Here is a 25,763-nt window from a genome sequence, read left to right on the forward strand (position 1 = left end):
ACTTGACTTTGGAAATAGAGCGCAGAAACGTGCCCTTCAGCCCAGCGTATCCGAACAAAAAGCTTTTCACTGTACCTCGGTACACGTGACAATTAACTAAACTAAGCTACATATATTAAAACACTGTACACCAACACTATCCTACACACACGAGGGGCAATTTACAATTAAACCAAAGCCAATTAACCGATGAACTTATGCATCTTTGGAATGTGGGAGGAAACCGGAGCACCAGGAGAAAACCCACGGGGTCACGGAGAGAACGTACAAACTCCGTACAGACAGCACCTGTGGTCAGGATCGAACCTGGGTCTCTGGCGCTGTGAGGCAGCACCCATGATCGGGGAACACGGCTCCCGAACAAGGTGACGTTTCAGTTCGGGAGCCTTCTTCAGACCCCGAAGGGTCTCATTCCAAAACGTCACCTATCCAATGTTCTCTAGAGGTGCTGCCTTACCCAGCTGAGTTACTCCAGCACTGTGTGCTTATTTTCACACAGATAAGATGAGTTGTTTTCCTGGGTAAACTCTAGCTTAGTGTCTAGACGTTTTATATCAGCGATGTAAAGTGGCGTACAAATTTGCTACACGCTTTGCATATGATTTATCATTCGAGTTTCACACCTTACACCAGGTATCCAGGTGTGTATCACAAGGAATCGACCCAGGTAACCACTGTGAAGGTTCTTTCTGGGTTTGCTTTCTCCATTGATATTCACTCTGGCCCAACTAATGCTTTATTTAAAAAAGGAACTGCAGATGCTGGTTTAAATCGAAGATAGACACAAACTGCTGGAGTAACTCAGCGGGACAGGCAGCATCTCTGGAGAGAAGGAACGGGTGACGTTTCGGGTCGAGACCCTTCTTCAGACTTCTTCAGTTTCCGAAGAAGGGTCTCGACCCCGAAACATCGCCTATTCCTTCTCTCCAGAGATGCTGCCTGTCTGTTCCCGCTGAGTTACTCCAGCATTTTGCGTCTATCTTCATGCCAAATTCTTTACTTCTCGTCAATTTGGGAAAATAATTGGGAAAAATGATTGGGAAGAAATTTGGAAAACAATCAAACTTCATGAACGGTAGAGTTGCCGCTTCACGGCGCCGGAGACCCAGGTTCGATCCCGACTACGGGTGCTGTCTGTATGGCGTTTGTACGTTCTCCCCGTGACCTGCGTGGATTTTCTCCGGGCGCTCCGGTTTCCTCCCACACTACGAAGACGTGCAGGTTTGTAGGCTAATCGGCTTGGTATAAATGTAAATTGTCCCTAGTGTGCATAGGATAGTGCCAGTGTGCGGGGATCGCTGGTTGGTGTGGACTCGGTGGGCCGAAAGGCTTGTGTCTGCGCTGCATCTCTAAACTAAACTAAACTAAACAGGTGCAGGCTTGGAGTACTCCTTGTCAAATTGGGGAAAATACTTGTAGGCCGTGAGAAAAGTCATTGTAGTTATTGAAGGGAAACTATCAAAATTCATGGTATCATTTAAAAATAAATTGGATAGGCATATGGATGAGAAGGGAATGGGGGGTTATGGTACGAGTGCAGGCAGGTGGGACTAAGGGGAAAAAAATGTGTTCGGCATGGACTTGTAGGGCCGAGGTGGCCTGTTTCCGTGCTGTAATTGTTATATGGTTATATGGTTATGAGGCACAGGAGTAGAGGTTGTTCTGAGAGTGGCCACAGCGGACAAGATATTGTGGATTATTCAAGCCTCAGTCTATAGAAGCGAGCACTGAAATCTGGTGGATCCCAGCAGCAAAACCTGCAACATTACTGAACTGCCCAACGACTGGTTTGTAGTGAGCCAGGGTGTGGAGATTTGCCCAATCTGCTCACAGATCATCGTTCGACACATTGATTGATTGGATCGCCCCGAGTCCACGCCGATCAACGATCGCCAGCTCGCTCTGGTTCTGTGTTACCGCACCTCCCCCACCCCCTCATCCCCGGCACACAAGTGGCAATTTTACAGAGGACTAATTAACCTACAAACACGTTGTGGGAGGAAACCACAGCTGGACAAAACCCTAATGCGAACACCACACTGACAATAGACAATAGACAATATGTGCAACAGTAGGCCATTCGGCCCTTAGAGCCAGCACCGCCATTCAATGTGATCATGGCTGATCATCCCCAATCAGTACCCCGTTCCTGCCTTCTCCCCATATCCCCTGACTCCGCTATATTTAAGAGCCCTATCTAGCTCTCTCTTGAAAGTACCCAGAGAACCAGCCTCCACCACCCTCTGAGGCAGAGAATTCCACAGACTCACAACTCTGTGTGAAAAAGCGTTTCCTCGTCTCCGTTCTAAATGGTTTACCTCTTATTCTTAAACTGTGTGGCCCCTGGTTCTGGACTCCCCCAACATCGGGAACATGTTTCCTGCCTCTAGCCTTAATAATCTTATATGTTTCAATGAGATCCTCACTCATCGAGTGACAGCACTCGAGGTCAGGACTGAACCTGGATCTCTTGCGCTGTGAGGCAGCATCTCTACCAACTGCGCCACTGTGGCACCTTCACAGTAAATAGAACTGCTACCAACTCTCATCATGGCCGGAAAATTGCAGCTCCGTCTAGTATCTTTATTTGACTCCAGCCCCATCCCAGGACATTCACAGCAAGAACCTCTCCTCCCTCTGGACCGAGTATCTAATACACTAAGTCTGAGTTCAGAATTAAAGGGCGCTCTTTTCCGAAAGGAGGTGAGAAGGAACTTCTTTAGTCGGAGGGTAAGTTAATCTGTGGATCTCATTGCCACAGAGGGCAGTGGAGGCCAAGTCAGTGGATATTTTTAAGGCAGAGATAGACAAGTTCTTGATTAGAACGGGTGTCAAGGGTTATGGGGAGAAGGCAGGAGAATGGGGTTAGGAGGCAGAGATCAGCCATGATTGAATGGTGGAGTGGATTCTATCCACTGCACCACTGAGCTGCTTTTCTCCGGTCTTTTTGAAATTGCTTCTTTCCCCTGTGAAAAATGATGATTTTCAAACAATGTTTATTCATATATTTTGTTAACATTTCCCGCTAATAGCAGTGGCTAATGTCAATGCGTGCAGCCTGAATTATTTTTAGTTTACCACCAGCAGTATGTTATCCTCCAGTACAGTCTTGTGAGATAAGGAAAAGAAAAATCACACAATAGAGGAAGTCATAGACGAAACAAAATGCTGAAAATATTCAGCTGGCTGGCCAATATCATGCAGGCAAAATAAATACTGACTGTCCTTTTCAAAGGCTGAGTTGTGCGTTCTTCACACCAGAGCTTAATTTAACAAAGATTTAAACATTAGCAACAAAAGCTTGGCTGTAGTGTCGAGAAATGTCATCAGATGCCACACTGGAATAATTTTGAGGCCTACTTGCCGCTTTAGTATAGTTTAGTTTGGAGATACAGCACGGAAACAGGCCCTTCGGCCCACCGGGTCCGCGCCGACCAGCGATCCCCGCACACAAACACTATCCTACACACACTAGGGACAATTTTTTACATTTACCAAGCCAATTAACCTACAAACCTGTACGTCTTTGGAGTGTGGGAGAAAACCGAAGATCTCGGTGAAAAAACCCACGCAGGTCACGGGGAGAACGTGCAAACTCCGTACAGGCGGCACCCGTGGTCGGGATTGAACCCGGGTCTCCGGCGCTGCATTCGATGTAAGGCAGCAACTCTACCGCTGCGCCACCGTGACCGCCCACTTAGGATGGATGAACTAAACATTAACGTGAGGTTAGACTTACAGGAGCCTTAAACAAGGAGGGAAGAAAGTGACTTGGGGAAGTTTGTATTTGGGAATGCCAAGGTTTGTGGTGAGGCAGCTGAATTAATTCGAAATTGTTCGTACACCGTTGTTCTAAAGAGATAGGAGCAGAATCAGGCCATTCGGCCCATCAAGTCTATTCCACCATTCAATCATGGCTGATCTATCTTCCCCTCTCAACCCTATTCTCCTGCCTTCTCCCCATAACCCCATACAATAGACAATAGATAATAGACAATAGATGCAGGGAGTAGGCCATTCAGCCCTTCGAGCCAGCACCGCCATTCAATGTGATCATGGCAGATCATCCCCAATCAGTACCCCGTTCCTGCCTTCTCCCCATATCCCCTGACACCGCTATCTTCAAGAGCCCTAGCTAGCTTTGTCTTGAAAGTATCCAAAGAAAGTGCTAATCAAGAATCTATCTATCTCTGCCTTAAAAATATCTATTGACTTGGCCTCCACAACAAGAGCTTTTCACTGTACCTCGGTACACGTGACAATAAACTAAACTGAGCTGAAACAGCGTTCTGCGGCAATGAGTTCATCAGCAGATGGGGAAGGCGATGAAAATTGGACCAGTGTGGCGATCTGTGTCAGTTGGAAGCAAAAGGTTGAATGAGCTAAAGGAGTTCAAGTAAAAGAGCGGCAGGGAGAAAATATGAGTGTTGTCATTGACTGCTATATGTCAGTAGTGGAGTGAAAAATGTCCCTCTGGGATTAACGACACGTTTGAACCATTGCTACGCTTTTTCTATTTGTTCGTTTCAGGCTGAGAATCTGAGACACAGGATGCTGTGGGACTCAGTGGGACAGGCAGCATCTCTGGAGGAAAAGAATGAGATGACGTTTCGGGTCGAGACCCTGGACCCTGTTAGCCTGGAGGAGGTGACAACAAATGTAAACGAGGACAGTCCGACTGGTCGGAGAACTGGGAAGGGGGAGGATAGACACAAAATGCTGGAGTAACTCAGCGGGACAGGCAGCATCTCTGGAGAGAAGGAATGGGCGACCTTTCGGGTCGAGGCCCTTCCAGACTCAGTGTGAAGGAGGGTCTCGACCCGAAACGTCACCTGTTCCTTCTCTCCAGAGGTGCTGCCTGTCCTGCTGAGTTACTCCAGCATTGGGGTGGGAGATTGCAACCTTCACGTGGTCCGCCCTGTTTCGACGAATGCAATCAACCCGGCGTGCTTAGGCTGTGCACACCACACATCAGAAGAAGACTCCAGCTTTTTGTGCCTAAGGTCAGTACAGGAATGGAAATGGGAAGGGGAAGGGTAGTGATAATGGTTGGTCTGGGAGTTCCAGCAGGCCTTGGTGGATCGAGAGCAGGTTTTCAGCGTTCTGCACTTGGTCTCGTCGATGCAGAGCAGGCCAAACCACTGGAACGTCAAGGAATTGGCAAAGAAAAGAGATCAAAAAAAAGATTTGAATTGCCTCAAAGATTGTGATATTCCTATCATCCACACTCAGGTCAGTGTTGGTAGCAGAACATCGATAGATTGATACTGTGTCAACATTTACAAAGTCATTGCAAGCTCCAATCCCATTCGCGAACTTGCGATGTTGGTCGTGTCGTTGTCGGAGGCTTTAGTGTCCGTTCTTTATTTTGTGAATAGTCAGAAGCGTAATATTCCCGGTGTGACAAAGGTGAACACGTCTCACTCATCTGGTGTGAAGATCAAAGCTCTATTGACCCATAAAACAACAGCTCCAGCCAGTCAAAATATGATTTAGAAGCACGTCCTCAGGCCAAAATATTCCCTTCAATAACACAATTACAAAACAGAATGCAACTCAGAATTTTGTACACAAAACTGAATTAAGTGGCTATCTAAACTCCAGCACAAAATTGTACCATTTGCCTTCTTGGAGGTCTAAAGTGGTACAGCTTGTCTTCAAAGACACCAATGGGTCTTCCCTTAGTCACACATAGTCTTCATTGTCCACTTTCTGTTGAAGACAAGAAACAAATTAGATTTAGCGTCACGTGTCCCGAGGTACAGTAGAAAGCTTTTGTTGCACGCTAACCAGTCAATGGTTTAGACAATACACGATTACAATCGAGCCACTTACAGCGTACAGATACATGATATGGGAATAACGTTTAATGCAAGGTTAAACCAACAAAGTCCGATCAAGGATAGTCCGAGGTAGACAAAAATGCTGGAGAACTGAAGACAGAAGAAGGGTCTCGACCTGAAACGTTACCTATTCCTTCGCTCCATAGATGCTTCCTTGCCCACTGAGTTTCTGGAGTATTGCGTACAGTTTTGGTCTCCAAATCTGGGGAAGGACATTATTGCCATAGAGGGAGTGCAGAGACGGTTCACCAGACTGATTCCTGGGATGTCAGGACTGTCTTATGAAGAAAGACTGGATAGACTCGGCTTGTACTCTCTAGAATTTAGGAGAATTTAGGGGATCTTATAGAAACTTACAAAATTCTTAAGGGGTTGGACAGGCTAGATGCAGGAAGATTGCTCCCGATGTTGGGGAAGTCCAGGACAAGGGGTCACAGCTTAAGGATAAGGGGGAAATCCTTTAAAACCAAGATGAGAAGAACTTTTTTCACACAGAGAGTGGTGAATCTCTGAAACTCTCTGCCACAGAGGGTAGTCGAGGCCAGTTCATTGGCTATATTTAAGAGGTAGTTAGATGTGGCCCTTGTGGCCAAGGGGATCAGAGGGTATGGAGAGAAGGCAGGTACGGGATACTGAGTTGAATGATCAGCCATGATCATATTGAATGGCGGGGCAGGCTCGAAGGGCCGAATGGCCTACTCCTGCACCTAATTTCTATTTTCTATGTTTCTATGTTTCTCCAGCATTTTTGTCTACCTTCGATTTCTCCAGTATCGGCAGTTCTTTCTTAAAGGATAGTCCGAGGGTCACCAATAAGATAGATGGTTTTTCAGCACTGCTCTCTGGTTGTGGCAGGATGTCCCTGAATCTGGAGGTGGGCATTTTCACACTTCTAGACCTTTTGCCTGATGGGAGAGGGGAGAAGAGGGAGTGGCCGGGGTGAGGCACATCATTGATGATGCTGCTGGCCTTGCCGAGGCAGCGTGAGGTGTAGATGGAGTCAATGGAAGTGAGGTTGGCTCGTGTGCGACGGTCTGGGCTGCGTCCACAATCCGCTGCAATTTCTGGCGGCCTTGGATGGAGCTGTTCCCAATCCGAGCTGTGATGCATCCCGATAACATTCTCTCTAAGGTGCATCTTATTTAATATATACAAAGGTGCTCCCTGAAGAGCATTGATTTAAAGTGTAACTTTGCCTTACACCATAGTTGAGATGTCTGATGATTTGGTGGGTAAATGGACAATTTGGTCCCGTGTTTACAAGCTGAGGTTTCAGGGTGAATAGCTGAAACGTATACCAGAGTAGAACTCGGCTGAACACAGTGGTAGCAAATGCCTCATCAATCTTGTGTGATTGAGGGCCGTTTCAACCGCAAGTCCAGGAAAAGCGCAAAGAATGGAGTCTTTGGGATTTAACGTTAGACGTCCACTCCTCAGAACCAATCTGATAAAGTATCTGATAAAAGTATCAAGTTCCAGTTCAAGTTCCATTTATTGTCACATCAGTCCCTACTGTGAAGATGTGGATTACAAACATGTCCGAGACCCTACAAGTGGAAAATATTAGGCTTGTCTTGGCCGAAAAACCAGATCAATTTTTCAAGACATGGGCACCCTTCACCGAATTCTTACAAGGATAATATGGCATAACACAAATTTAAATTTAAATCCGATTCTTTGTTGGGTGAGGTGGGTGGTGGGGGATATGGGGCAGGTATATCTCCACTTTCATTTTTTCTTTTTTCCTCTCTTATACCTTCATTCACTTTTTGGCCACACTACTTTGGTGGTCTAGGGGTCTTCTCTATGTGCTTTTTCGAGCTATCTTTTCACGTCCCACCTTTTCCCCTCTCTTCTTTCTCTCTTCTTTTCTCTTATTTTCAGGTTAAAAGGTTAAACTTGAAGCTGTACAATAATTGTATCATTTTAGATGCCGAATGTTTTATCCCTGTACAATTGCTTCGAATAAAAATAATTAAAAAAATTTTTTTTTTTATTGTCACATGCACCAATTTGTACAGTGAGATTTGAATTACTATTGAATTAGCCATACGAATAAAAAATAACACAACACACGATAAGAGTTCAACATAAACATCCCCACACAGCGGAATCAACTGTGTTCCCACTGTGATCCATTCATCCATTCGTTCATCCGCTCATCCACAAGGGTGGTGAATCTGTGGAATTCTTTGCCACAGAAGGCAGCTGTGGAGGCCACGTCAGTGGATGTTTTTAAGGTGAGGATGGATGGATTCTTGGTGTCAGAGGTTAAGGGGAGGAGGCAGGAGAATGGGGTTGAGAGGGAAAGATAGATCAGCCATGATTGAATGGCGGAGTGGACTTGATGGGCCGAATGGCCTAATTCTGCTCCTATCACTTATGAACATGAATTCATACACTCATTCATTTATCCATTCATTCTGCAGACCAAACGGGATCAAAATGGCGGTGCACCAGTAGAATGTTTTTTTCAATGGATAACATCTTAAGCATCCGTTCTCTGCTTTAGAGGGCATTGGTCAGGCTGCATTCGGAGCACTGAGTGCATGCCTAGTCACCTTGTTATAGGAAGGATGTGGAGGCTTTGGACAAGGTGCAGAGGTGGTTTACCAGAGCGATGCCTGGATCAGGGGGTTGTCTTGGTTCTTGGTTTCCTGGTCCTCCAAAAATATTCCAAATGGAATTTAAACTGGAGGTGGCGGAGGGTGGAGTTAAGCAAAAAAGGGTTCTTGGAGAAAGAGAGCTACCTTAAATTTAGTTGCGTCTGGTTGGGTAACTATGGTAGGGTGAAGACTGTTCCATGCTTTAATTGTGCGGGGGAAGAATGAATTGCTGCACACATCTGTCGGGAGCCGGTATCTCAAATTGGATCAAATGTTCCTAATAGGTTTGGGTTTGTTGTAGGTTTGGTAATCTATGTCGAGCTGGCTATTTAACATTTTGTAAAAACAGGTCAAACAGTGAGCTTCACGTCTGTCTTGGAGAGGGTTCCACCCCAACCAGTGAATTCAGAAGTTTGGTAACACTCGCTTCTCTCTCATAGGTGTTAGTAACACATCGAACCGCCTGTCTTTAGACACGTTCGATGGAAGAAATGATTAAAGACAGCTTAGAACCACAGGGTGTGAGCTCCAGGGAGAGGTTGGCCAAGACTTGGATTGTTTTCTCTGGAATGCCAGAGGTTGAGAGGGGAACCTGGTTGAAGTACGTACAATTATGAGAGGTGTAGATAGGGTAAACAGTCAGAGTCTTTTGCCCAGAATGGAAAAAAATAAATACAAGAGGGCATCGCTTTAAGGTGAGAGGGGGAGCCACAAGGGATGATGATTGAGGCAGATAGGAAAAAGCATTTAAGAGACTGGCGGATATGCATATGAATATGTAGGGAATGGAAGGATAATGGGCAAATCAGAGTTAGTCTCTTCATCATGTTCAGCACATACATTGTGGGCCAAAGGGCCTGTTCTTGTGCTGTTCTGTCCAATGTTCTATGCTGTCTTTTTAACAAATCCTACGTATGAAATAGTTGAACAATTAAAATAACATTAGGACTTCAGATTAGTTTTGATGCAAAGCTAGTCTGTAAGTATGTTGAAAACCGGCAAACTGAATTCTTAGATAGACAAAAGTGCTGGAGAAACTCAGCGGGTGCAGCAGCATCTATGGAGCGCTGGAAATAGGCAACGTTTCAGGCCGAAACAAAACTGAATTCTTGTCGAGTGTACACAATCCTTTTTTGTATTCCAATTTTATATTTTTAAATTCCCCTTTTAACATTTCCTCCAAAAAAAAAACAAGAGTCTCCATACCTTCTTCACATTCATCGATATAGGGTATACGGTCAGTATTATCCTTGTCTTCTTCTGTAAAACATTGTACAATATTCAGTCACATTAGACTTCTTCAATAACTGGCATGTCATTCACAGTGTGTATAATTTAAAAATAAAATGTATCTGCTCCTTTTTCCAGCGTTCCATTGGAACCATTCCCACTGTGACACCCTGGTTTATTGTGGATGATCAGCCATGATCCCAGTTAATGGTGGTGCTGGCTGGAAGGGCCGAATGGCCTACTACTGCACCTATTGTCCATTGTCAATTGTCTATTGTTAATTCATTGTGCCTTCATTAGAGCACAAACTTAGTCCTGAGCTGTAGATACAAGGAACTGCTGATGTTTAGTTTAGTTTAGTTTAGTTTAGAAACACAGCGCGGAAATGGGCCCTTCGGCCCAACGAGTCCATGCCGACCAGCAGTCCCCGCACACACTATCCTACACACACTAGGGACATTTTGCAATTTTACCAAAGCCAATTAACCTACAAACCTGTACGTGTTTGGAGTGTGGGAGGAAACCAGAGCACCAGGAGAAAACCCACACGGTCAAAGGGAGAACGTACAAATTCCATACAGACAGCACCCATAGTCAGGATCGAACCCGGGTCTCTGGCGCTGTGAGGCAGCAACTCTACCGCTGTGCCACTCAGCCATCGAACTAGATCATTTTTCATTAATTAAGGCACAAACTTGGTCCTGAGCTGCAGATACAGTGAACCGCAGATGTCGGTTTACAATAAAACAGAAACCAATGCTGGAGTAACTCAGCGGGTCAGGCAGCATCTCTGGAAAACATGCACAGGTGGCATATCGAGTTGGGACCCTTCTTCAGACTGATTGTAGATGGGACTAGCTTAGATGGGGTATCTTTGTTGGTATGGGCAAGATGGGCCGAATGGTCTGTTTCCATTCATCTACGACTCTAAGAGTGGACAGACACAGAATGCTGGAGTAACTCAGCGGGACAGGCAGCATATCTCCAGAGAGAAGGAATGGGAGATGTTTCAGGTCGAGACCCTTCATCAGTCTGAACCCGAAACACCACCCATTCCTTCTCTCCAGAGATGCTGCCTGGCCCCGCTGAGTTACTCCAGCATTCTGTGCCCATCTTCGATGCAAACCAGCATCTGCAGTTCCTTCCTAAATTCTAAGAGTGGGGCGATGGGTATCAATTTGAATCGAGGAAGAGATCAGGCCAGCGTTAATAATTATATTTGAAACCTTCATGGCATTTTAAGTTTGATCAGATGTTGCCACTCAGTAATTAAGCTCGTGGCTGGGAGCAGCAAAAGGCGCAAGAACCACTTATCATAGCTGGGCAAAATGAAACAAAAAAAACACATCTTTCTGATCTCTCGTTTCATTAGAACAGAAGGATGGAAGAAATCTGTTGGCTGCCTTACATCAAACACCAGGCACTTGGTAAGAAGTTTAAAGAGAAATTGCTTCTGACAAAGACTTACCATCGGCCTCTCGGGAGAATAAATGGGACCTAAATCCACCAGAGGCTCTTCCGTCATTCACATCCTATTAATGACCCCATTAAAGCAGAGGGACTTCTTTCAAGTTCAGCGTACAAATTGGCAAACGTTTTCTCTTCTACTGAACTGGACGGACTGAGCATTACGATTGTGCTTTGACTCCTCTGCTAATTAAACAGCTCGAGAGAAACTATGTCACTTTGTGCAGAAGCTGACGAAACAATGAAAGGTGAATCTAAAAAAAGGGAAATGTGTTCCTGGTTTTCCCGTTCGCAATGAGAGTGGCGGATCCTTTTGCAGATCCACTCAATCGTTGCGGGAACACCAGCTTTCTACTCCGGCATGGATTTTCTCACTAGAGGAGACGGAGACGTCTTCAAAGACGACTTAAATCCACTCAACGGCCAAAGCATAAGTTTAAATAATAAGACGTTTGCACATATTTGGATCAATAGACAATAGACAATAGACAATAGGTGCAGGAGTAGGCCATTCGGCCCTTCGAGCCAGCACCGCCATTCAATGTGATCATGGCTGATCATCCACAATCAGTACCCCGTTCCTGCCTTCTCCCCATAGCCCCTGACTCCACTATTTTTAAGAGCCCTATCTAGCTCTCTCTTGAAAGATTAACATAGAAACATAGAAACATAGAAATTAGGTGCAGGAGTAGGCCATTCGGCCCTTCGAGCCTGCACCGCCATTCAATATGATCGTGGCTGATCATCCAACTCAGTATCCCGTACCTGCCTTCTCTCCATACCCTCTGATCCCCTTAGCCACAAGGGCCACATCTAACTCCCTCTTAAATATAGCCAATGAACTGGCCTCGACTACCCTCTGCGGCAGAGAGTTCCAGAGATTCACCACTCTCTGTGTGAAAGATTAGATTGCATCCTTCCCATTCATTTTATGATGTTTAGTTTAGTTTAAAGATACAGCATGGAAAGAGGCCCTTCAGCCCAAAGTGTCCACACCAACCAACCATCACCCATACACGCGTTCTATCCTACACACTACAGAAGCCAATTAACATGGTGAATCTGTGGGATTCTTTGCCACAGAAGGCTGTGGAGGCCACGTCAGTGGATATTTTTAAGGCAGAGATAGATAGATTCTTGATTAGTACGGGTGTCAGAGGTTATCGGGAGAAGGCAGGAGAATGGGGTTAGGAGGGAGAGCTAGATCAGCCATGATTGACTTGTGGAGTAGACTTGATGGGCCGAATGGCCTAATTCTACCATTCCTTATGCCCTTATGACCTGCACATCTTTGGAGTGTGGGAGGAAACCGGAGGACCCAGAGAAAACCCATATGCAGTAGGCCATTCGACCCTTCGAGCCAGCACCGCCATTCAATGTGATCATGGCTGATCATCCCCAATCAGTACCCCGTTCCTGCCTTCTCCCCATATCCCCTGACTCCGCTATCTTTAAGAGCCCTATCTAGCTCTCTCTTGAAAGCATCCAGAGAACCGGCCTCCACCGCCCTCTGAGGCAGAGAATTCCACAGACTCACAACTCTCTGTGTGAAAAAGTGTTTCCTCATCTCCGTTCTGAATGCCTTTCCCCTTATTCTTAAACCGTAAAAAGGTGGCCCGTGAAGAACATGCAAACCCCGCACAGACAGCACAGAATTGAACCCGGGTCTCTGGCGCCGTAAGGTAGCACCTCTACCGCTGCGCCAACCTGCCGCTTTATAAGAGCTCGTGATGTGTGACGATTGTCGTAATGTGGAGAAAGTTGTCACGGTCAGAGGGGAATGTTACTGACATTATTATTTAGATTTATGGGGGTGAAAAGGTAGGACCCGATGTTCTACATCTTCCAGTTGAACCATGAAGGTTGTGAGGTGACCTTATGAATGCCTTGCAGATTAAGATACGTTGCAATGAAATAAATAGCGATGTGCTGCCACAGTCAGTCGGTGAGTGATAGCACAATGAGATGCCTTTAATTGTAAAAGGGTCTGTGAGTGGAGGCTTCAAAATAAATCCACCGATTTGAAAAAGAGACAATCGATGTCATATAAAGATGTCGGGGTGGGAGATTGCAACCTTCATGTGGTCCACCCTGTTTCGACGAATGCAATCAACCTAGCGTGCACAAGCAGAAGATCAAACAGAACTTACAATATTAGGCTGAGCACGCCATACGCAAGATATAAAGATGATAAAATATTTATAACATTACATGGGCATTGGAGATACTGAACAATCTCAAGCACATTCTAAATAATCTGACCCAAATGAAACCAGACTAGAATCCCCATTATCAATCTAATGATATTTATGCAAATCGCAGAACTTCTAAAATGCCTTTAGTTCCAATCAATTTTTACACACTCACTTTGCAACAACCACGACTAATTGTGAGAAATTGTGAGAGGTGCCTTCAGAAGTTCATTAGTGACAGAAGCAGAATGAGGCCATTCGGCCCATCAAATCTGCAATCACGGCTGATGTATCTCTCCGTCCTAACCCCATTCTCCTGACGTCTCCCCATAACCTCTGACACCCGTACTAATCTAGAGTCTATCTATCTCTGCCTTTAAAATATCCATTGACTTGGCCTCCACTGCCTTCTGTGGAAAACAAATCCACAGATTCATCAACCTCTGAGTAAAGAAATTCCTCCTCATCTCCTTCATAAAGGAACGTCCTTTAATTCTGAGGCTGTGACCTTTAGTCCTAGACTCTCCCACCAGTGGAAACATCCTCTCCACATTCAATCTATCCAGGCTTGTCACTATTTGGCAAGCTTCAATGAGGTCTCCCCTCATCCTCCTAAACTCCAGCGAGTACAGGCCCAGTGCCCAGTGCTCATCATACATTAATGTAATCGTCCCTGGGGTCATTCTTATAAACCTCCTCTGGACCCTCTCCTCAGATACAGGGCCCAAAACTGCTCACAATACTACAAATGCAGTCTGACCAGAGGGCTTATAAAGCCTCAACATTACATCCCTGTTTTTATACTCTAGTCCTCACGAAAAAAATACTAATACTGCATGTCTTTTCCTTACTATTTTCTTACGAGGGCACTTTGATATGGTTAGATTTAAAGGAATCGGGGGTGGTTCATAGAATATAGAACAGTGTGGTCTGGAGAAGGGTCTCGACGTGAAACACCACCCATTCCTTCTCTCCAGTGATGCTGCCTGGCCCGCTGAGTTGCTCCAGCTTTTTGTGTCGACCTATAGAACAGTACGGTACAGGAACAGGCCCTTCAGCCCACAATATCTGTGCCGACCATGATGCCATCTCCTCTGCCTGCACGTGATCCATATCCCTCCAATCTCTGCACATCCACATCTATATATTACTACAACTCTCATCGTGTCTGCGTGCGTGTCCCTCATGCCCCGAACTCCGTCAAAACGGTACATGATAGCGCTACAATTATTGGACCACCTTACTCACAATTGTCCTATGATGTAGAGTATCAAGTTTGGTTCAGGTTGATGTTATATTTTACAAGTTATTCACATTTTTAACTTTACAAAATCCCGCTTTGAGAAACATTTCTTCCATCTGCATTGGCAGTTACAGCTATGATGTCACAATGGGATTGAAGCCCTGCTCGTTACAATGTTGCAAACCCAGGACACTGAGACCTGGCAGCCCTAGCAAGTGCAATTACATTTTTTTAAAGTTTAAAATGAGGGATGGTGAATAAGGGGAAATGAGCAGGCCCTGGCACAGTTGGGAGCTGTGGGTGAGTGGTGGAATATTGCGTTGGGGGAAAGGGTTGCGTTGGGGAAACGGGGTGAGTGGTGGAATATTGCGTTGTGGAACGGATTGCGATGGGGACCAGGCCTCCCGTGGGGGCTATGGGTGAGTGGTGGAATATTTTGTTGGGGGAACGGGATGCAGTGGGGGACCAGGCCTCTCGTGAGACAGGGACCCAACGGTTCCCACTTGGTCTAGTGCCTCTTAAACACCACTGTCGTATCAGCCTCCACCACCACCCCTGGCAGCGTGTTCCAGGCACCAACCACCCTCTGTGTAAAATGACCAATATCCGCACTTCTCACCTTAAAGCCATGCTCTCAGGTATTTGACATTTCCACCCGGAGAAAATTGTTTAGTTTAGTTTACATCTCTAAGTTTGCAGATGACACAAAGCCGGGTGGCAGTTTGAGCTGCGAGGCGGATGCTATGAGGCTGCAGGGTGACTTGGATAGGTTGGGTGAGTGGGCAGATGCATGGCAGATGCAGTATAATGTGGATAAATGTGAGGTTACCACTTTAGTGGCAAGAACAGGAAGACAGATTATTATCTGAATGGTGTCAGATTAGGAGAAGGGGAGGTGCAACAAGACCTGGGTGTGCTTGTACATCAGTCACTGAAAGTAAGCATGCAGGTACAGCAGGCAGTGAAGAAAGCCAATGGCATGTTGGCCTTCATTGCGAAAGTATTTAAGTTTAGAAGCAAGGAGGCCCTACTGCAGTTGTATAGAGCCCTGTTGCAACCGCACCTGGAGTATTGTGTGACATTATTGCTATTGAGAGAGTGCAGCGTGGGTTCACCAGGTTAATTCCCGGGATGGCAGGACTGACATATGATGAAAGAATGGGTCGACGGCTTGTATTTACCGGAATTTAGAAGGATGAGAGGGAATCTTGTAAAAACATATAAAATTCTTAAAGGATTGCACAGGCTCGATGCAGGAAAAATGTTGCCGATGTTGGGGGAGTACAAAACCAGGGGGTCACAGTTTAAGAATAAGGGGTCGGCCATTGAGGACAGAGATGAAGAAAAATGTTTTCACTCAGAGAGTTGTGAATCTGTGGAATTCTCTGCCACTGAAGGCAGTGGAGGCCAATTCACTGATTGTTTTCATGAGAGAGTTAGATTTAGCTCTTAGGTCTAAAGGAATCAAGGGATATGGGGAAAAAGCAGGAAGGGGGTACTGATTTTGGATGATCAGCCACGATCATATTGAATGGCGGTGCTGGCTTGAAGGGCCGAATGGCCTTCTCCTGCACCTATTGACTATTGTCTATTGACCCTGGTTCTGGACTCCCCCAACCCACTCTGTTTCTTATATTTTTCAGTATTACCACGTGTATTCATGTATATTATAATTTGCCTCGATGGCATAGAGAAGAAAGTTTGTTATTGCAGCTCAGTACACTTGACAAGAATAAACCAATACCACAATGTTATTAAATTACACCTCTTTACCGCTGCCATTCTTTTCTATGTCCAGAATTTTTCTACGGTAAATTACTTTCCGACAATTTTAAATTTAGATTCATAATCCCACAAAATCCTACTCTGTGAATCGGTCCATTAATTACATAAATGACTGTTTCATAATCAAAAGGTGCTAGGAGCAGTTCTTTCACCCTCAATCAATAATCCCATGGCCTGTGACTTGCCAGGAGGCAGACGGCTCAAAGTGAAAAAAATCCCTCTCTCATTCGCACACGTAGGTGCATAGGCGCACACACGGACCGCACACACACGCGCACACGCACACACACACATGCACAGACACACACCCACCCATACACACAGAAACACACACTCACACACGCAGACGGACAAATGCACACACATACACGTGCACATGCACGGACACACACATGCACACACACACACACATGCACACGACAGACACATGCACATGTGCACCCACACATGCACAGACACACGCACACATGTACACACACACATGCACGGACACACACACACACCCATACATACAGAAAGACACATTCACACATGCAGGCGGACAGATGCGCACACACGCAGACACACACGCACACGTACAGACACATGCACATGCACACACACACACACATACATGGACAGACACCCAAACCCTCACACACCGACAGACACGCACAGACAGACACACATACACACACACGCACACGACACACACACATGCACACGCACATACACTCACACACATGCACAGATGCACACACCTGCAGACACACACACAGACACACAAACATACACACACACGCTCAGACAGATTGACACACACACATACACAAGCACAAACAGACACACAAAAGCACACAAGCAAACTTGTGCATGGAATTAATTACCAATATTGCTCAGATTAAACCTTTGCCTCACTGGCGATGTTCTCCCACATGGAGAACTACAGCTTTGACCACCAACACACAATTTCCTTCACAAACCTTCATTGAAATCACTCAGTCACTGCCCGCGGAATGTGAAAGCCTGAATCTAATTGCAGAAGCCTGAGGCATGCTCAATGCGATGGGAACGGCCTGAAGCTTTGAACGACTGACATGTCTGACCAAGTGCTTCTCATGCCAACGAGCCAACGACGGTGTCAATAGAGAAGAGATGAGAAATGGCGCTGGGCACCATTTAATCACTAGTTTTGTGAAGGGCATGTTAAAGCAAGTATGTGGAGTCAGTTCCCAGAGTGACTGTATGAAATACATACAAAGTGCACATCAGTCATGTTTGTGTTTAATTATCTTAAAGCTTATTAATCAAAGGTGGAATCCTGTGATATGCACTCGGTCATGAAAGAAATCACGAGGAGATGACTGAATGGTTGTAATCTGTATTACACAATGTTAGACATGAACTGAAAATAGACACACAAAGCTGGAGTAACTCAGCAGGACCAGGCGGTAATTCTGGAGTGAAGGAATGGGTGACGTTTCGGGTCTTCACCAGTCTGAAGAAGGGTCTCGACCTGAAACGTCACCCATTCCTTGTACACTCTGGAATTTAGAAGGATGAGAGGATCTTATTGAAACGTATAAGAATTTAGAAGAATAAGAAGGATCTTATTGAAACGTATAAGATTATTAAGGGTTTGGACGCGCTAGTGGCAGGAAACATGTTCCCGATGTTGGGGGAGTCCAGAAACAGGGGCCGCAGTTTAAGAATAGGCGGTAAGCCATTTACAACGGAGACGAGGAAACACTTATTCCACACAGAGAGTTGTGAGTCTGTGGAATTCTCATGCCACAGAGGGTGGTGGAGGCCGGTTCTCTGGATACTTTCAAGAGAGAGCTCTTGATGATAGCGGAGTCAGGGGATACGGGGAGAAGGCAGGAACGGGGGACTGATTGCGGATGATCAGCCATGATCACATTGAATGAGACAGCAGACCTAAGACTTTTGCCTCCATCACAGTGAGGAGGTGCTAGGTGGACTCACTGTGGTGGATGTTAATATGTGTTTATTGTTGTTTTTTATTGTATTGTATGTATGACTGCAGGCACAAAATTTTGTTCAGACTTCGGTCTGAATGACAATAAAGGCTATCTGTATCTGTATCTGTATCTGAATGACGGTGCTGGCTTGAAGGGCCAAATGGCCTACTCTTGCACCTAATGTCTATTGTCCTCCTCTCCAGAGATGCTGCCTGTCCCGCTGAGTGACTCCAGGACGTTATGTCTATCGTCAGTACACATCACTAGAATTCGACCCTCTCTCGCTGCTCCCCCTCTGTGGTTCCTCCTGCTCTCCAGCTCCACCGCCACCTTTCAACCCAGACTCGCTACCACAGCCAGGTGTGTTTTCACCTGGTGCCCACGGCCAACAATAGCCTGTTTCCTTGATCATTGTTACTTTTGTGCATATCTTTCTTTCATTTGTTCTATATCTCTCTACATCACCGTCTATATCTCTTGTTTCCCTTTCCCCCGACTCTCATCCTGAGACCCGAAACGTCGCCCATTCCTTCTCTCCAGAGATGCTGCCTGTCCCGCTGAGCTACGCCAGCATTCTATGTCTGCATTAGATTTCTGCACCGTCTTTTGCAGAGCAGAGGGCTGGTTAGTTGTTCTCTTTCTTATGAGATGGGTCTGAGCTCATTTGCCAAAGACATTCACTAACAATTCCAAATTAACCATATAACAATTACAGCACGGAAACAGGCCATCTCGGCCCTACAAGTCCGTGCCGAACAAATTTATTTTCCCCTTAGTCCCACCTGCCTGCACTCATACCATAACCCTCCATTCCCTTCTCATCCATATGCCTATCCAATTTATTTTTAAATGATACCAATGAACCTGCCTCCACCACTTCCACTGGAAGCTCATTCCACACCGCTACCACTCTCTGAGTAAAGACGTTCCCCCTCATATTACCCCTAAACTTCTGTCCCTTAATTCTGAAGTCATGTCCTCTTGTTTGAATCTTCCCTATTCTCAAAGGGAAAAGCTTGTCCACATCAACTCTGTCTATCCCTCTCATCATTTTAAAGACCTCTCAGGTCCCCCCTTAACCTTCTGCGCTCCAGAGAATAAAGACCTAACTTATTCAACCTTTCTCTGTAACTTAGTTGTTGAAACCCAGGCAACATTCTAGTAAATCTCCTCTGTACTCTCTCTATTTTGTTGACAAATTAACTGCACTCACTTGTGACACATTGCGGCTGAGAATTTACACAGGTGAGACTTATAATCCTGAAATTTTGCTGTTGCAAAGAATTATCTGCTTTATATAGTTTAGTTTAGTTTGGAGATACACCATTGAAACAGGCCCTTCGGCCCACCGAGTCCGCACTGCCCACGACAAAACCATACATTGAAGGACCTTTTTTTGGCGACTGCCGGCGTCATTGACTGACTTATCAGGGTCGCACAAAGATTTTGAACATTTCAAAATCCAGCGGCGACTAAAAAAAATGTTGTGACGCTTGAGGAAGCACCGCACGTCAATACGCCGTCAGGCAGCATCGTGCCGCGTCGGGACTTTTTCGGTGACCAGATACGTCAGTCAATGATGCCGGCAGTTGCCGAAAAAAATCGCCAAGTGGGACAGACCCTTGGCGCTATCCTACAACCACTAGGGCCCATTTACAATTTCCCCAAGCCAAGTCTTTGGAGTGTGGGAGGAAACCGGAGCACCCGAAGAAAACCCACGCAGGTCACCCAGAGTACGTATAAACTCCGTACAGACAGCACCCGTAGTCAGGATCGAACCTGGGTCTCTGGCGCTGTGAGGCAGCAACTCTACCGCTGCGCCATCGTGCTGCCCAAGATAATAACATAAAATCTGGTTCTCAACAATGTGGAACTACTTTAATTAAGTTTAGTTTATTGATTCAGCGTGGAAACAGGCTCTTCGGCCCACTGAGTCTGCACCAACAAGAATCTCTGCATATTAATACTATCCTACACACACACTGGGGACAAGATTTACGTTTATATCAAGCCGTTTAACCTACAAACCTGTACGTCTTTGGAATGCGGGAGGAAACCGAAGATCTCCGAGAAAACCCACGCAGGTCACGGGGCGAACATACAAAGTCTGTACAGACAGCACCCGTGGTCAGGATTAGATCCGCGTCTCTGGCGCTGTGAGGTAGCAACTCGACCGCTATCGTGAGCGAACTGGTGATCGATGGTCGGCGTGGACTTGGTGGGCCGAAGGGTTTGTTTCTACACTGTATCTCAAAGCCTATTTCCACGCTGTATCTTAAACGTCAACTAAACCAAACGAAATATTTGTAGACGTGATTGCAGCACAAATGAACAAAAAGTAATAAATAGTGAAATGTGAAAATAAGAACCTTTCCCGTCGCATCATAAATTGCTTATTAATGCTGTTGATAATGGAGATACTGTCTATCAATCGGAGCCAATTAGTTTGACTTTATGTTAGAACATTTTTTCACGATATTCGACTGTCATTCAAAAGTATTTTTTGACTGCGAGAGGCTGCATCTTTGATGTTCTGAGCCAATTTGGGAATAGCTTTCAAATTTTCTGAAGGATTTTTTTTTTGTGCATTTATGTTGAGTGGTGGTACATGAGAAGCGCAGGAAAATGGAGAAGAGGAAGGGACCCTCGTGGGTGGGCTCATTAACTCACAAAATGCTGGAGTAACTCAGCAGGACAGGCAGCATCTCTGGAGAGAAAGAATGGGAGTCGTTTCCGGTCGAGACCCTTCTTGTTGTAAAATGTTGTCAGTTGTGAATCTGTGGAATTCTCTGCCACAGAAGGCAGTGGAGGCCAATTCACTGGATGTTTTCAAATGAGAGTTCGATTTAGCTCTCAGGGAAAAATTTGCCCATCAATAGACAATAGACAATAGGTGCATGAGTTGGCCATTCGGCCCTTCGAGCCAGCCTGTTGGGTTACTGTTAAATCCATCGCATCTCCTCTCACTGATTTAGGATGTTAAGGGCTGTCCCACCTAGGCAATTTTTTCGGTGACTGTCACAGTCGTAGCAGGTCGCCGATACAAACGGTGACTGGACCCCCCCCCAAGGCAATGTCTACGACAACCTCCCACCTAGTCGACGTTAAGCTGCGTCAAGCTACCGACAACCGCCGACCCATTCGGACGTCCACCTACGACCACACGGGCCACAACCTTCGACAACCCGGTCAACCCACGTCCACCCGCGACAAGTAACGACCCTGTCGGCGACAACTGAAGACAATTCAGTCGCCGGTACCTGTTGCTGGTTGACGTGGGTAGTTGCCAATGGCGGCAACCTACGTCACCTGCCGCCAACCTGCGTCATCCTGGTGACAACGTACGACAGGTGAAGACAAGCTACGTCAAGCCCACAGTCGTCGAAACGTTTTGAACAGCGGCAACAAGAAAAAAGTTACGACTCTTTCGGCGGCTTGAGGAGACGACTCACGACCATACAGGCATCACCTCGCGACCATGTGGTGACAGCCTAGTCGCCTGTAGTCGCCGGAAAAAGTTGCCGAAGTGGGACAGGCCCTTTAACCGTGAAGGAGCGTGCTAAATCCGAAGCACACAGAAATGCCCCACAGTTGAATTAATTGGAGGACTGGAGTATTAGACATCTCGTAAGGAGCTAACCTTGATGTGCAACGGTGGCACGAATAAAGAAAAATAGGCCAGACGCCGTTTTGTGCTGGAGCCGCATCCCTAGAGACGTGGGATTAGACTGGAATGTGTCTTGCAAGTGCATTTTAAAGTTGTTTAGAAAGACTAGTTCACATTTACTAGAACCAGACCCAGTGTGAATGCAGCCTCTCATGGCGTTGAGTTTTGTGGTTGAGTTGAGTTTGGTTTATTGTCACGTGTACCATGGTACAGTGAAAAGCTTTTGTTGCTTGCTAACCGTACATGATTACAATCGAGCCGTCCACAGTGTACAAATACAGGATAATGGGAATAACATCAATAACATTTGGTGCAAGGTAAAGCCAATAAAGTCAGATCAAAGATGGGACGAGGGCCTCCAATGAGGTAGATAGTTCAGGACCACTCTCTAGTTGTTGGTACTTAGGATGGTTCAGTTGCCTGATAACAGCGGGGAAAAAACTGTCCCTGAATCTGGAGGTGTGCGTTCGTTTTCACACTTCTGTACCTCTTGCCCGATGGGAGAGGGGAGATGAGGGAGTGGCCAGGGTGAGACTGGTCTTTGATTATGCTGCTGGCCTTGCCAAGGTAGCCTGAGGTGTCGATGGAAGGGAGGCTGGTTTCCATGATGAATCTTTAAAGGGGACGGCGTTTAGTGCAAGGTAAAGTCCAGTAAAGTAGAATTAAAGATAGATGCAAAATGCTGGGAGTAACTCCGCAGGACAGGCAGCATCTCTGGATAGAAGGAATGGGTGACGTTTCTGGTCGAGACCCTTCTTCAGACTCGATAGTTCGAAGGTCTCCAATGTTAGTCGGGTCGCCAACGGTCCCGTATTAGCTGGGACATCCCGTATTGTGGGCTAAGTTGGTTTGTCCCGTACGGGACCACCCTTGTCCCGTATTTCACTGCTGCTACTCAGGTCGAGGGGACTGTTGGGTCGGAGCAACTTGTCCGGCCTGGCCTCACCCGTCCCGACGTAGTGCAGCCCGTGGAGTGCAGCAGCAGCAGCAGCGCCTCGCCCGTGGCCCCGTCGGTCGGTCGGCAGCCCGGCCAGTTGTCCGAGCTTCGGACCTTCGCTTACCGCCGACACCACCACCTTCTCACGGCCGATCATCGATTCATGAGTTGGATGGGGCGCTGGACTTTGCGCGACGTGTCACGTGGCCCCCGGGCCAAAACTCCTCAGTTCGTACACCCAGGGCAAACTCATCGTTCACCCACCCACAGCCGAGTCCGTCAAAGAATTGCCGTCGGGAATTTGTCCCATATTTTGACCGTTTGTCCCTTATTTGGGAGTGAGAGAGTTGGTGACCCTAAATGTTAGCGACTGACCTTTGACATTGCACTTTCCTGGCACTGCACAGATTTTTTGAGATCAGATGTTAAGTCCTCAACCTACTGGTGTAAAGGGAGAGGGTTATGCACAGAGTAATACTTGAGACCACCCAGGTGAGGAGTTAAAGTGAGTTGTTCTCACAGTAATCCTTAGTTGGGTCAGAGTGCATGTTCGTCACAGTTTTTTCTTTGCTGCAAATAACAGCAGCTGCAATTTGTGGATAAAGCCCTTAAAAGTAAAACTGAAAACTCCCCCAATACTTCCAAAACATAAAGTTACAAAATATATATTTTTTAATGTATGTGAATCTTCAAAAACGAGCCATGTTCAGTAAATACGCATGAGAAGGTAATGTTTAAAATGGGGTGACTTTATAGTCATTATTTTGATTAATACTATTGTGGTCTTCCTTGGGAACTATACTCTCTACATGTATTTGTTGATTGCAATGGAAGAAGTGAATGCACACAATGCTGGCATTGCAGACTGAATCACTCTCAGCTTCGAACTCCGTGTGTCCGAGACACCTGGTGGTGTCTGTTATAGATCCCTTCATCAGTCTAGTTTACTTTAGAGATACAGCGCGGAGACAGGCCCTTCGGCCCACCTGGTCCGCACCGACCAGTGATCCCCGCACACTAACGCCATCCTACACATACCCAGGGACGATTTACACTTACACCAAGCCAGTTAACCTACAAACCCTGTACGTCTTTGGAGTGTGGAAGGAAACCGAAGATCTCGGATAAAACCCACGCAGGTCACGGGGGGAACGTACAAACTCCGTACAGACAGCACCCGTAGTCGGGATCGAACCCTGGTCTCCGGTGCTGCAAGCGCTGTAAGGCAGCAACTCTAGCGCTGCGCCTCCGTGCCGCCCCTGAAGAAGGGTCCCGACCCAAAATGTATCCTTGTTACCCAGAGATACGGCCTGACCTGCTGAGTTACTCCGGCAATTTGTGTATTTTACGAAATATGTCATCTTGTAGGTCGTATTGATACGTTCTGCTTATTCAACCCGCACGGCTGCCAACAAAACGTACTTACACACCGTTTAAAATGATCTAATCTCCGTTCCCTTGTTAATCCATGCAGCCACTGATTAACCAGGGGTTTACTGATAGAATGGCTCGGTTTAAATTAGTTTTAAGCGGATTTTTTTTCCCCCTGCTAAGAGGCTTGTGAACCAGAGACAAACTTCTCCCGGCTTACTGTCAAACAATAGCCTCTAAACTGATCCCTATGTCAGACAAGGGAAAGTTGAATGGAGTGAAAATTAATCTTGTACATCTTGAACGGTTCAGTTGTGCAAAGCAGTGGATGTTGCAATAAATAGCTGTGGCTGCGCAAATCGAGGGAGACTGACTTTAATTTCTCATGGGGCTTCTAGTTTCCACTCTGAATGCAACCGGGTAAGTGGCTGGCAACTGTGTCCGAGATTAGGCTGCTTCGCCGGAGTTATACCAGACTGATTCCTGGGATGTCAGGACTTTCCATATGAAGAAAGACTGGATAGACTCGGCTTGTACTCGCTAGATTTTAGGAGATTGAGAGGGGATCTCATAGAAACTTACAAAATTCTTAAGGGGTTGGACAGGCTAGATGCAGGAAGATTGTTCCCGATGTTGGGGAAGTCCAGGACAAGGGGTCACAGTTTAAGGATAAAGGGGAAATCCTTTAGGACCGAGATGAGAAAAACATTTTTCACACAGAGAGTGGTGAATCTCTGGAACTCTCTGCCACAGAAGGTAGTTGAGGCCACAGTTCATTGGCTATATTTAATAGGGAGTTAGATGTGGCCCGTGTGGCTAAAGGGATCAGGGGGTATGGAGAGAAGGCAGGTATGGGATACTGAGTTGGATGATCAGCCATGACCATAACGTTGCCTATTTCCTTCGCTCCATAGATGCTGCCGCACCCGCTGAGTTTCTCCAGCATGGAGTATTGTGTGCAGTTTTGGTCCTCTAATTTGAGGAAGGACATTCTCGCTATTGAGGGAGTGCAGCGTAGGTTTACAAGGTTAATTCCCGGGATGGCGGGACTGTCATATGCTGAGAGAATGGAGCAGCTGGGCTTGTATACTCTAGAGTTTAGAAGAATGAGAGGGGATCTTATTGAAACATAAGATTATTAAGGGTTTGGACACGCTAGAGGCAGGAAACATGTTCCCGAATTTGGGAGAGTCCAGAACCAGGGGCCACAGTTTAAGAATAAAGGGTAAGCCATTTAGAACGGAGACGAGGAAACATTTTTTCTCACAGAGAGTTGTGAATCCGTGGAACTCTCTGCCTCAGAGGGCGATGGAGGCCGGTTCTCTGGATACTTTCAAGAAAGAGCTAGATAGGGCTCTTAAAGATAGAGGAGTCAGAGGGATATGGGGAGAAGGCAGGAACGGGGTACTGATTGGGGATGATCAGCCATGATCACATTGAATGGCGGTGCTGGCTCGAAGG

The 25,763-nt window shown here is 46.2% G+C and overlaps 1 protein-coding gene across 1 annotated transcript in view; it reads right to left on the reverse strand.

The window, feature by feature from the left end:
- Positions 1-904: 904 nt before the first annotated feature.
- macrod2 (mono-ADP ribosylhydrolase 2) overlaps positions 905-25,763 on the reverse strand; it is a 1,271,393-nt gene continuing 1,246,534 nt past the window's right edge. The window contains exons 15-16 of the mRNA XM_055638840.1: positions 9,656-9,709; positions 905-5,712 (exon numbers count right to left, since the gene is read on the reverse strand). Coding sequence (XP_055494815.1) covers positions 5,699-5,712; positions 9,656-9,709 — 68 coding nt within the window. The 3' untranslated portion in view covers positions 905-5,698. The remainder of the gene's footprint in view (positions 5,713-9,655; positions 9,710-25,763) is intronic.

This window comes from Leucoraja erinacea, chromosome 8, assembly GCF_028641065.1.
Source record: "Leucoraja erinacea ecotype New England chromosome 8, Leri_hhj_1, whole genome shotgun sequence".
Taxonomy (NCBI): domain Eukaryota; kingdom Metazoa; phylum Chordata; class Chondrichthyes; order Rajiformes; family Rajidae; genus Leucoraja; species Leucoraja erinaceus.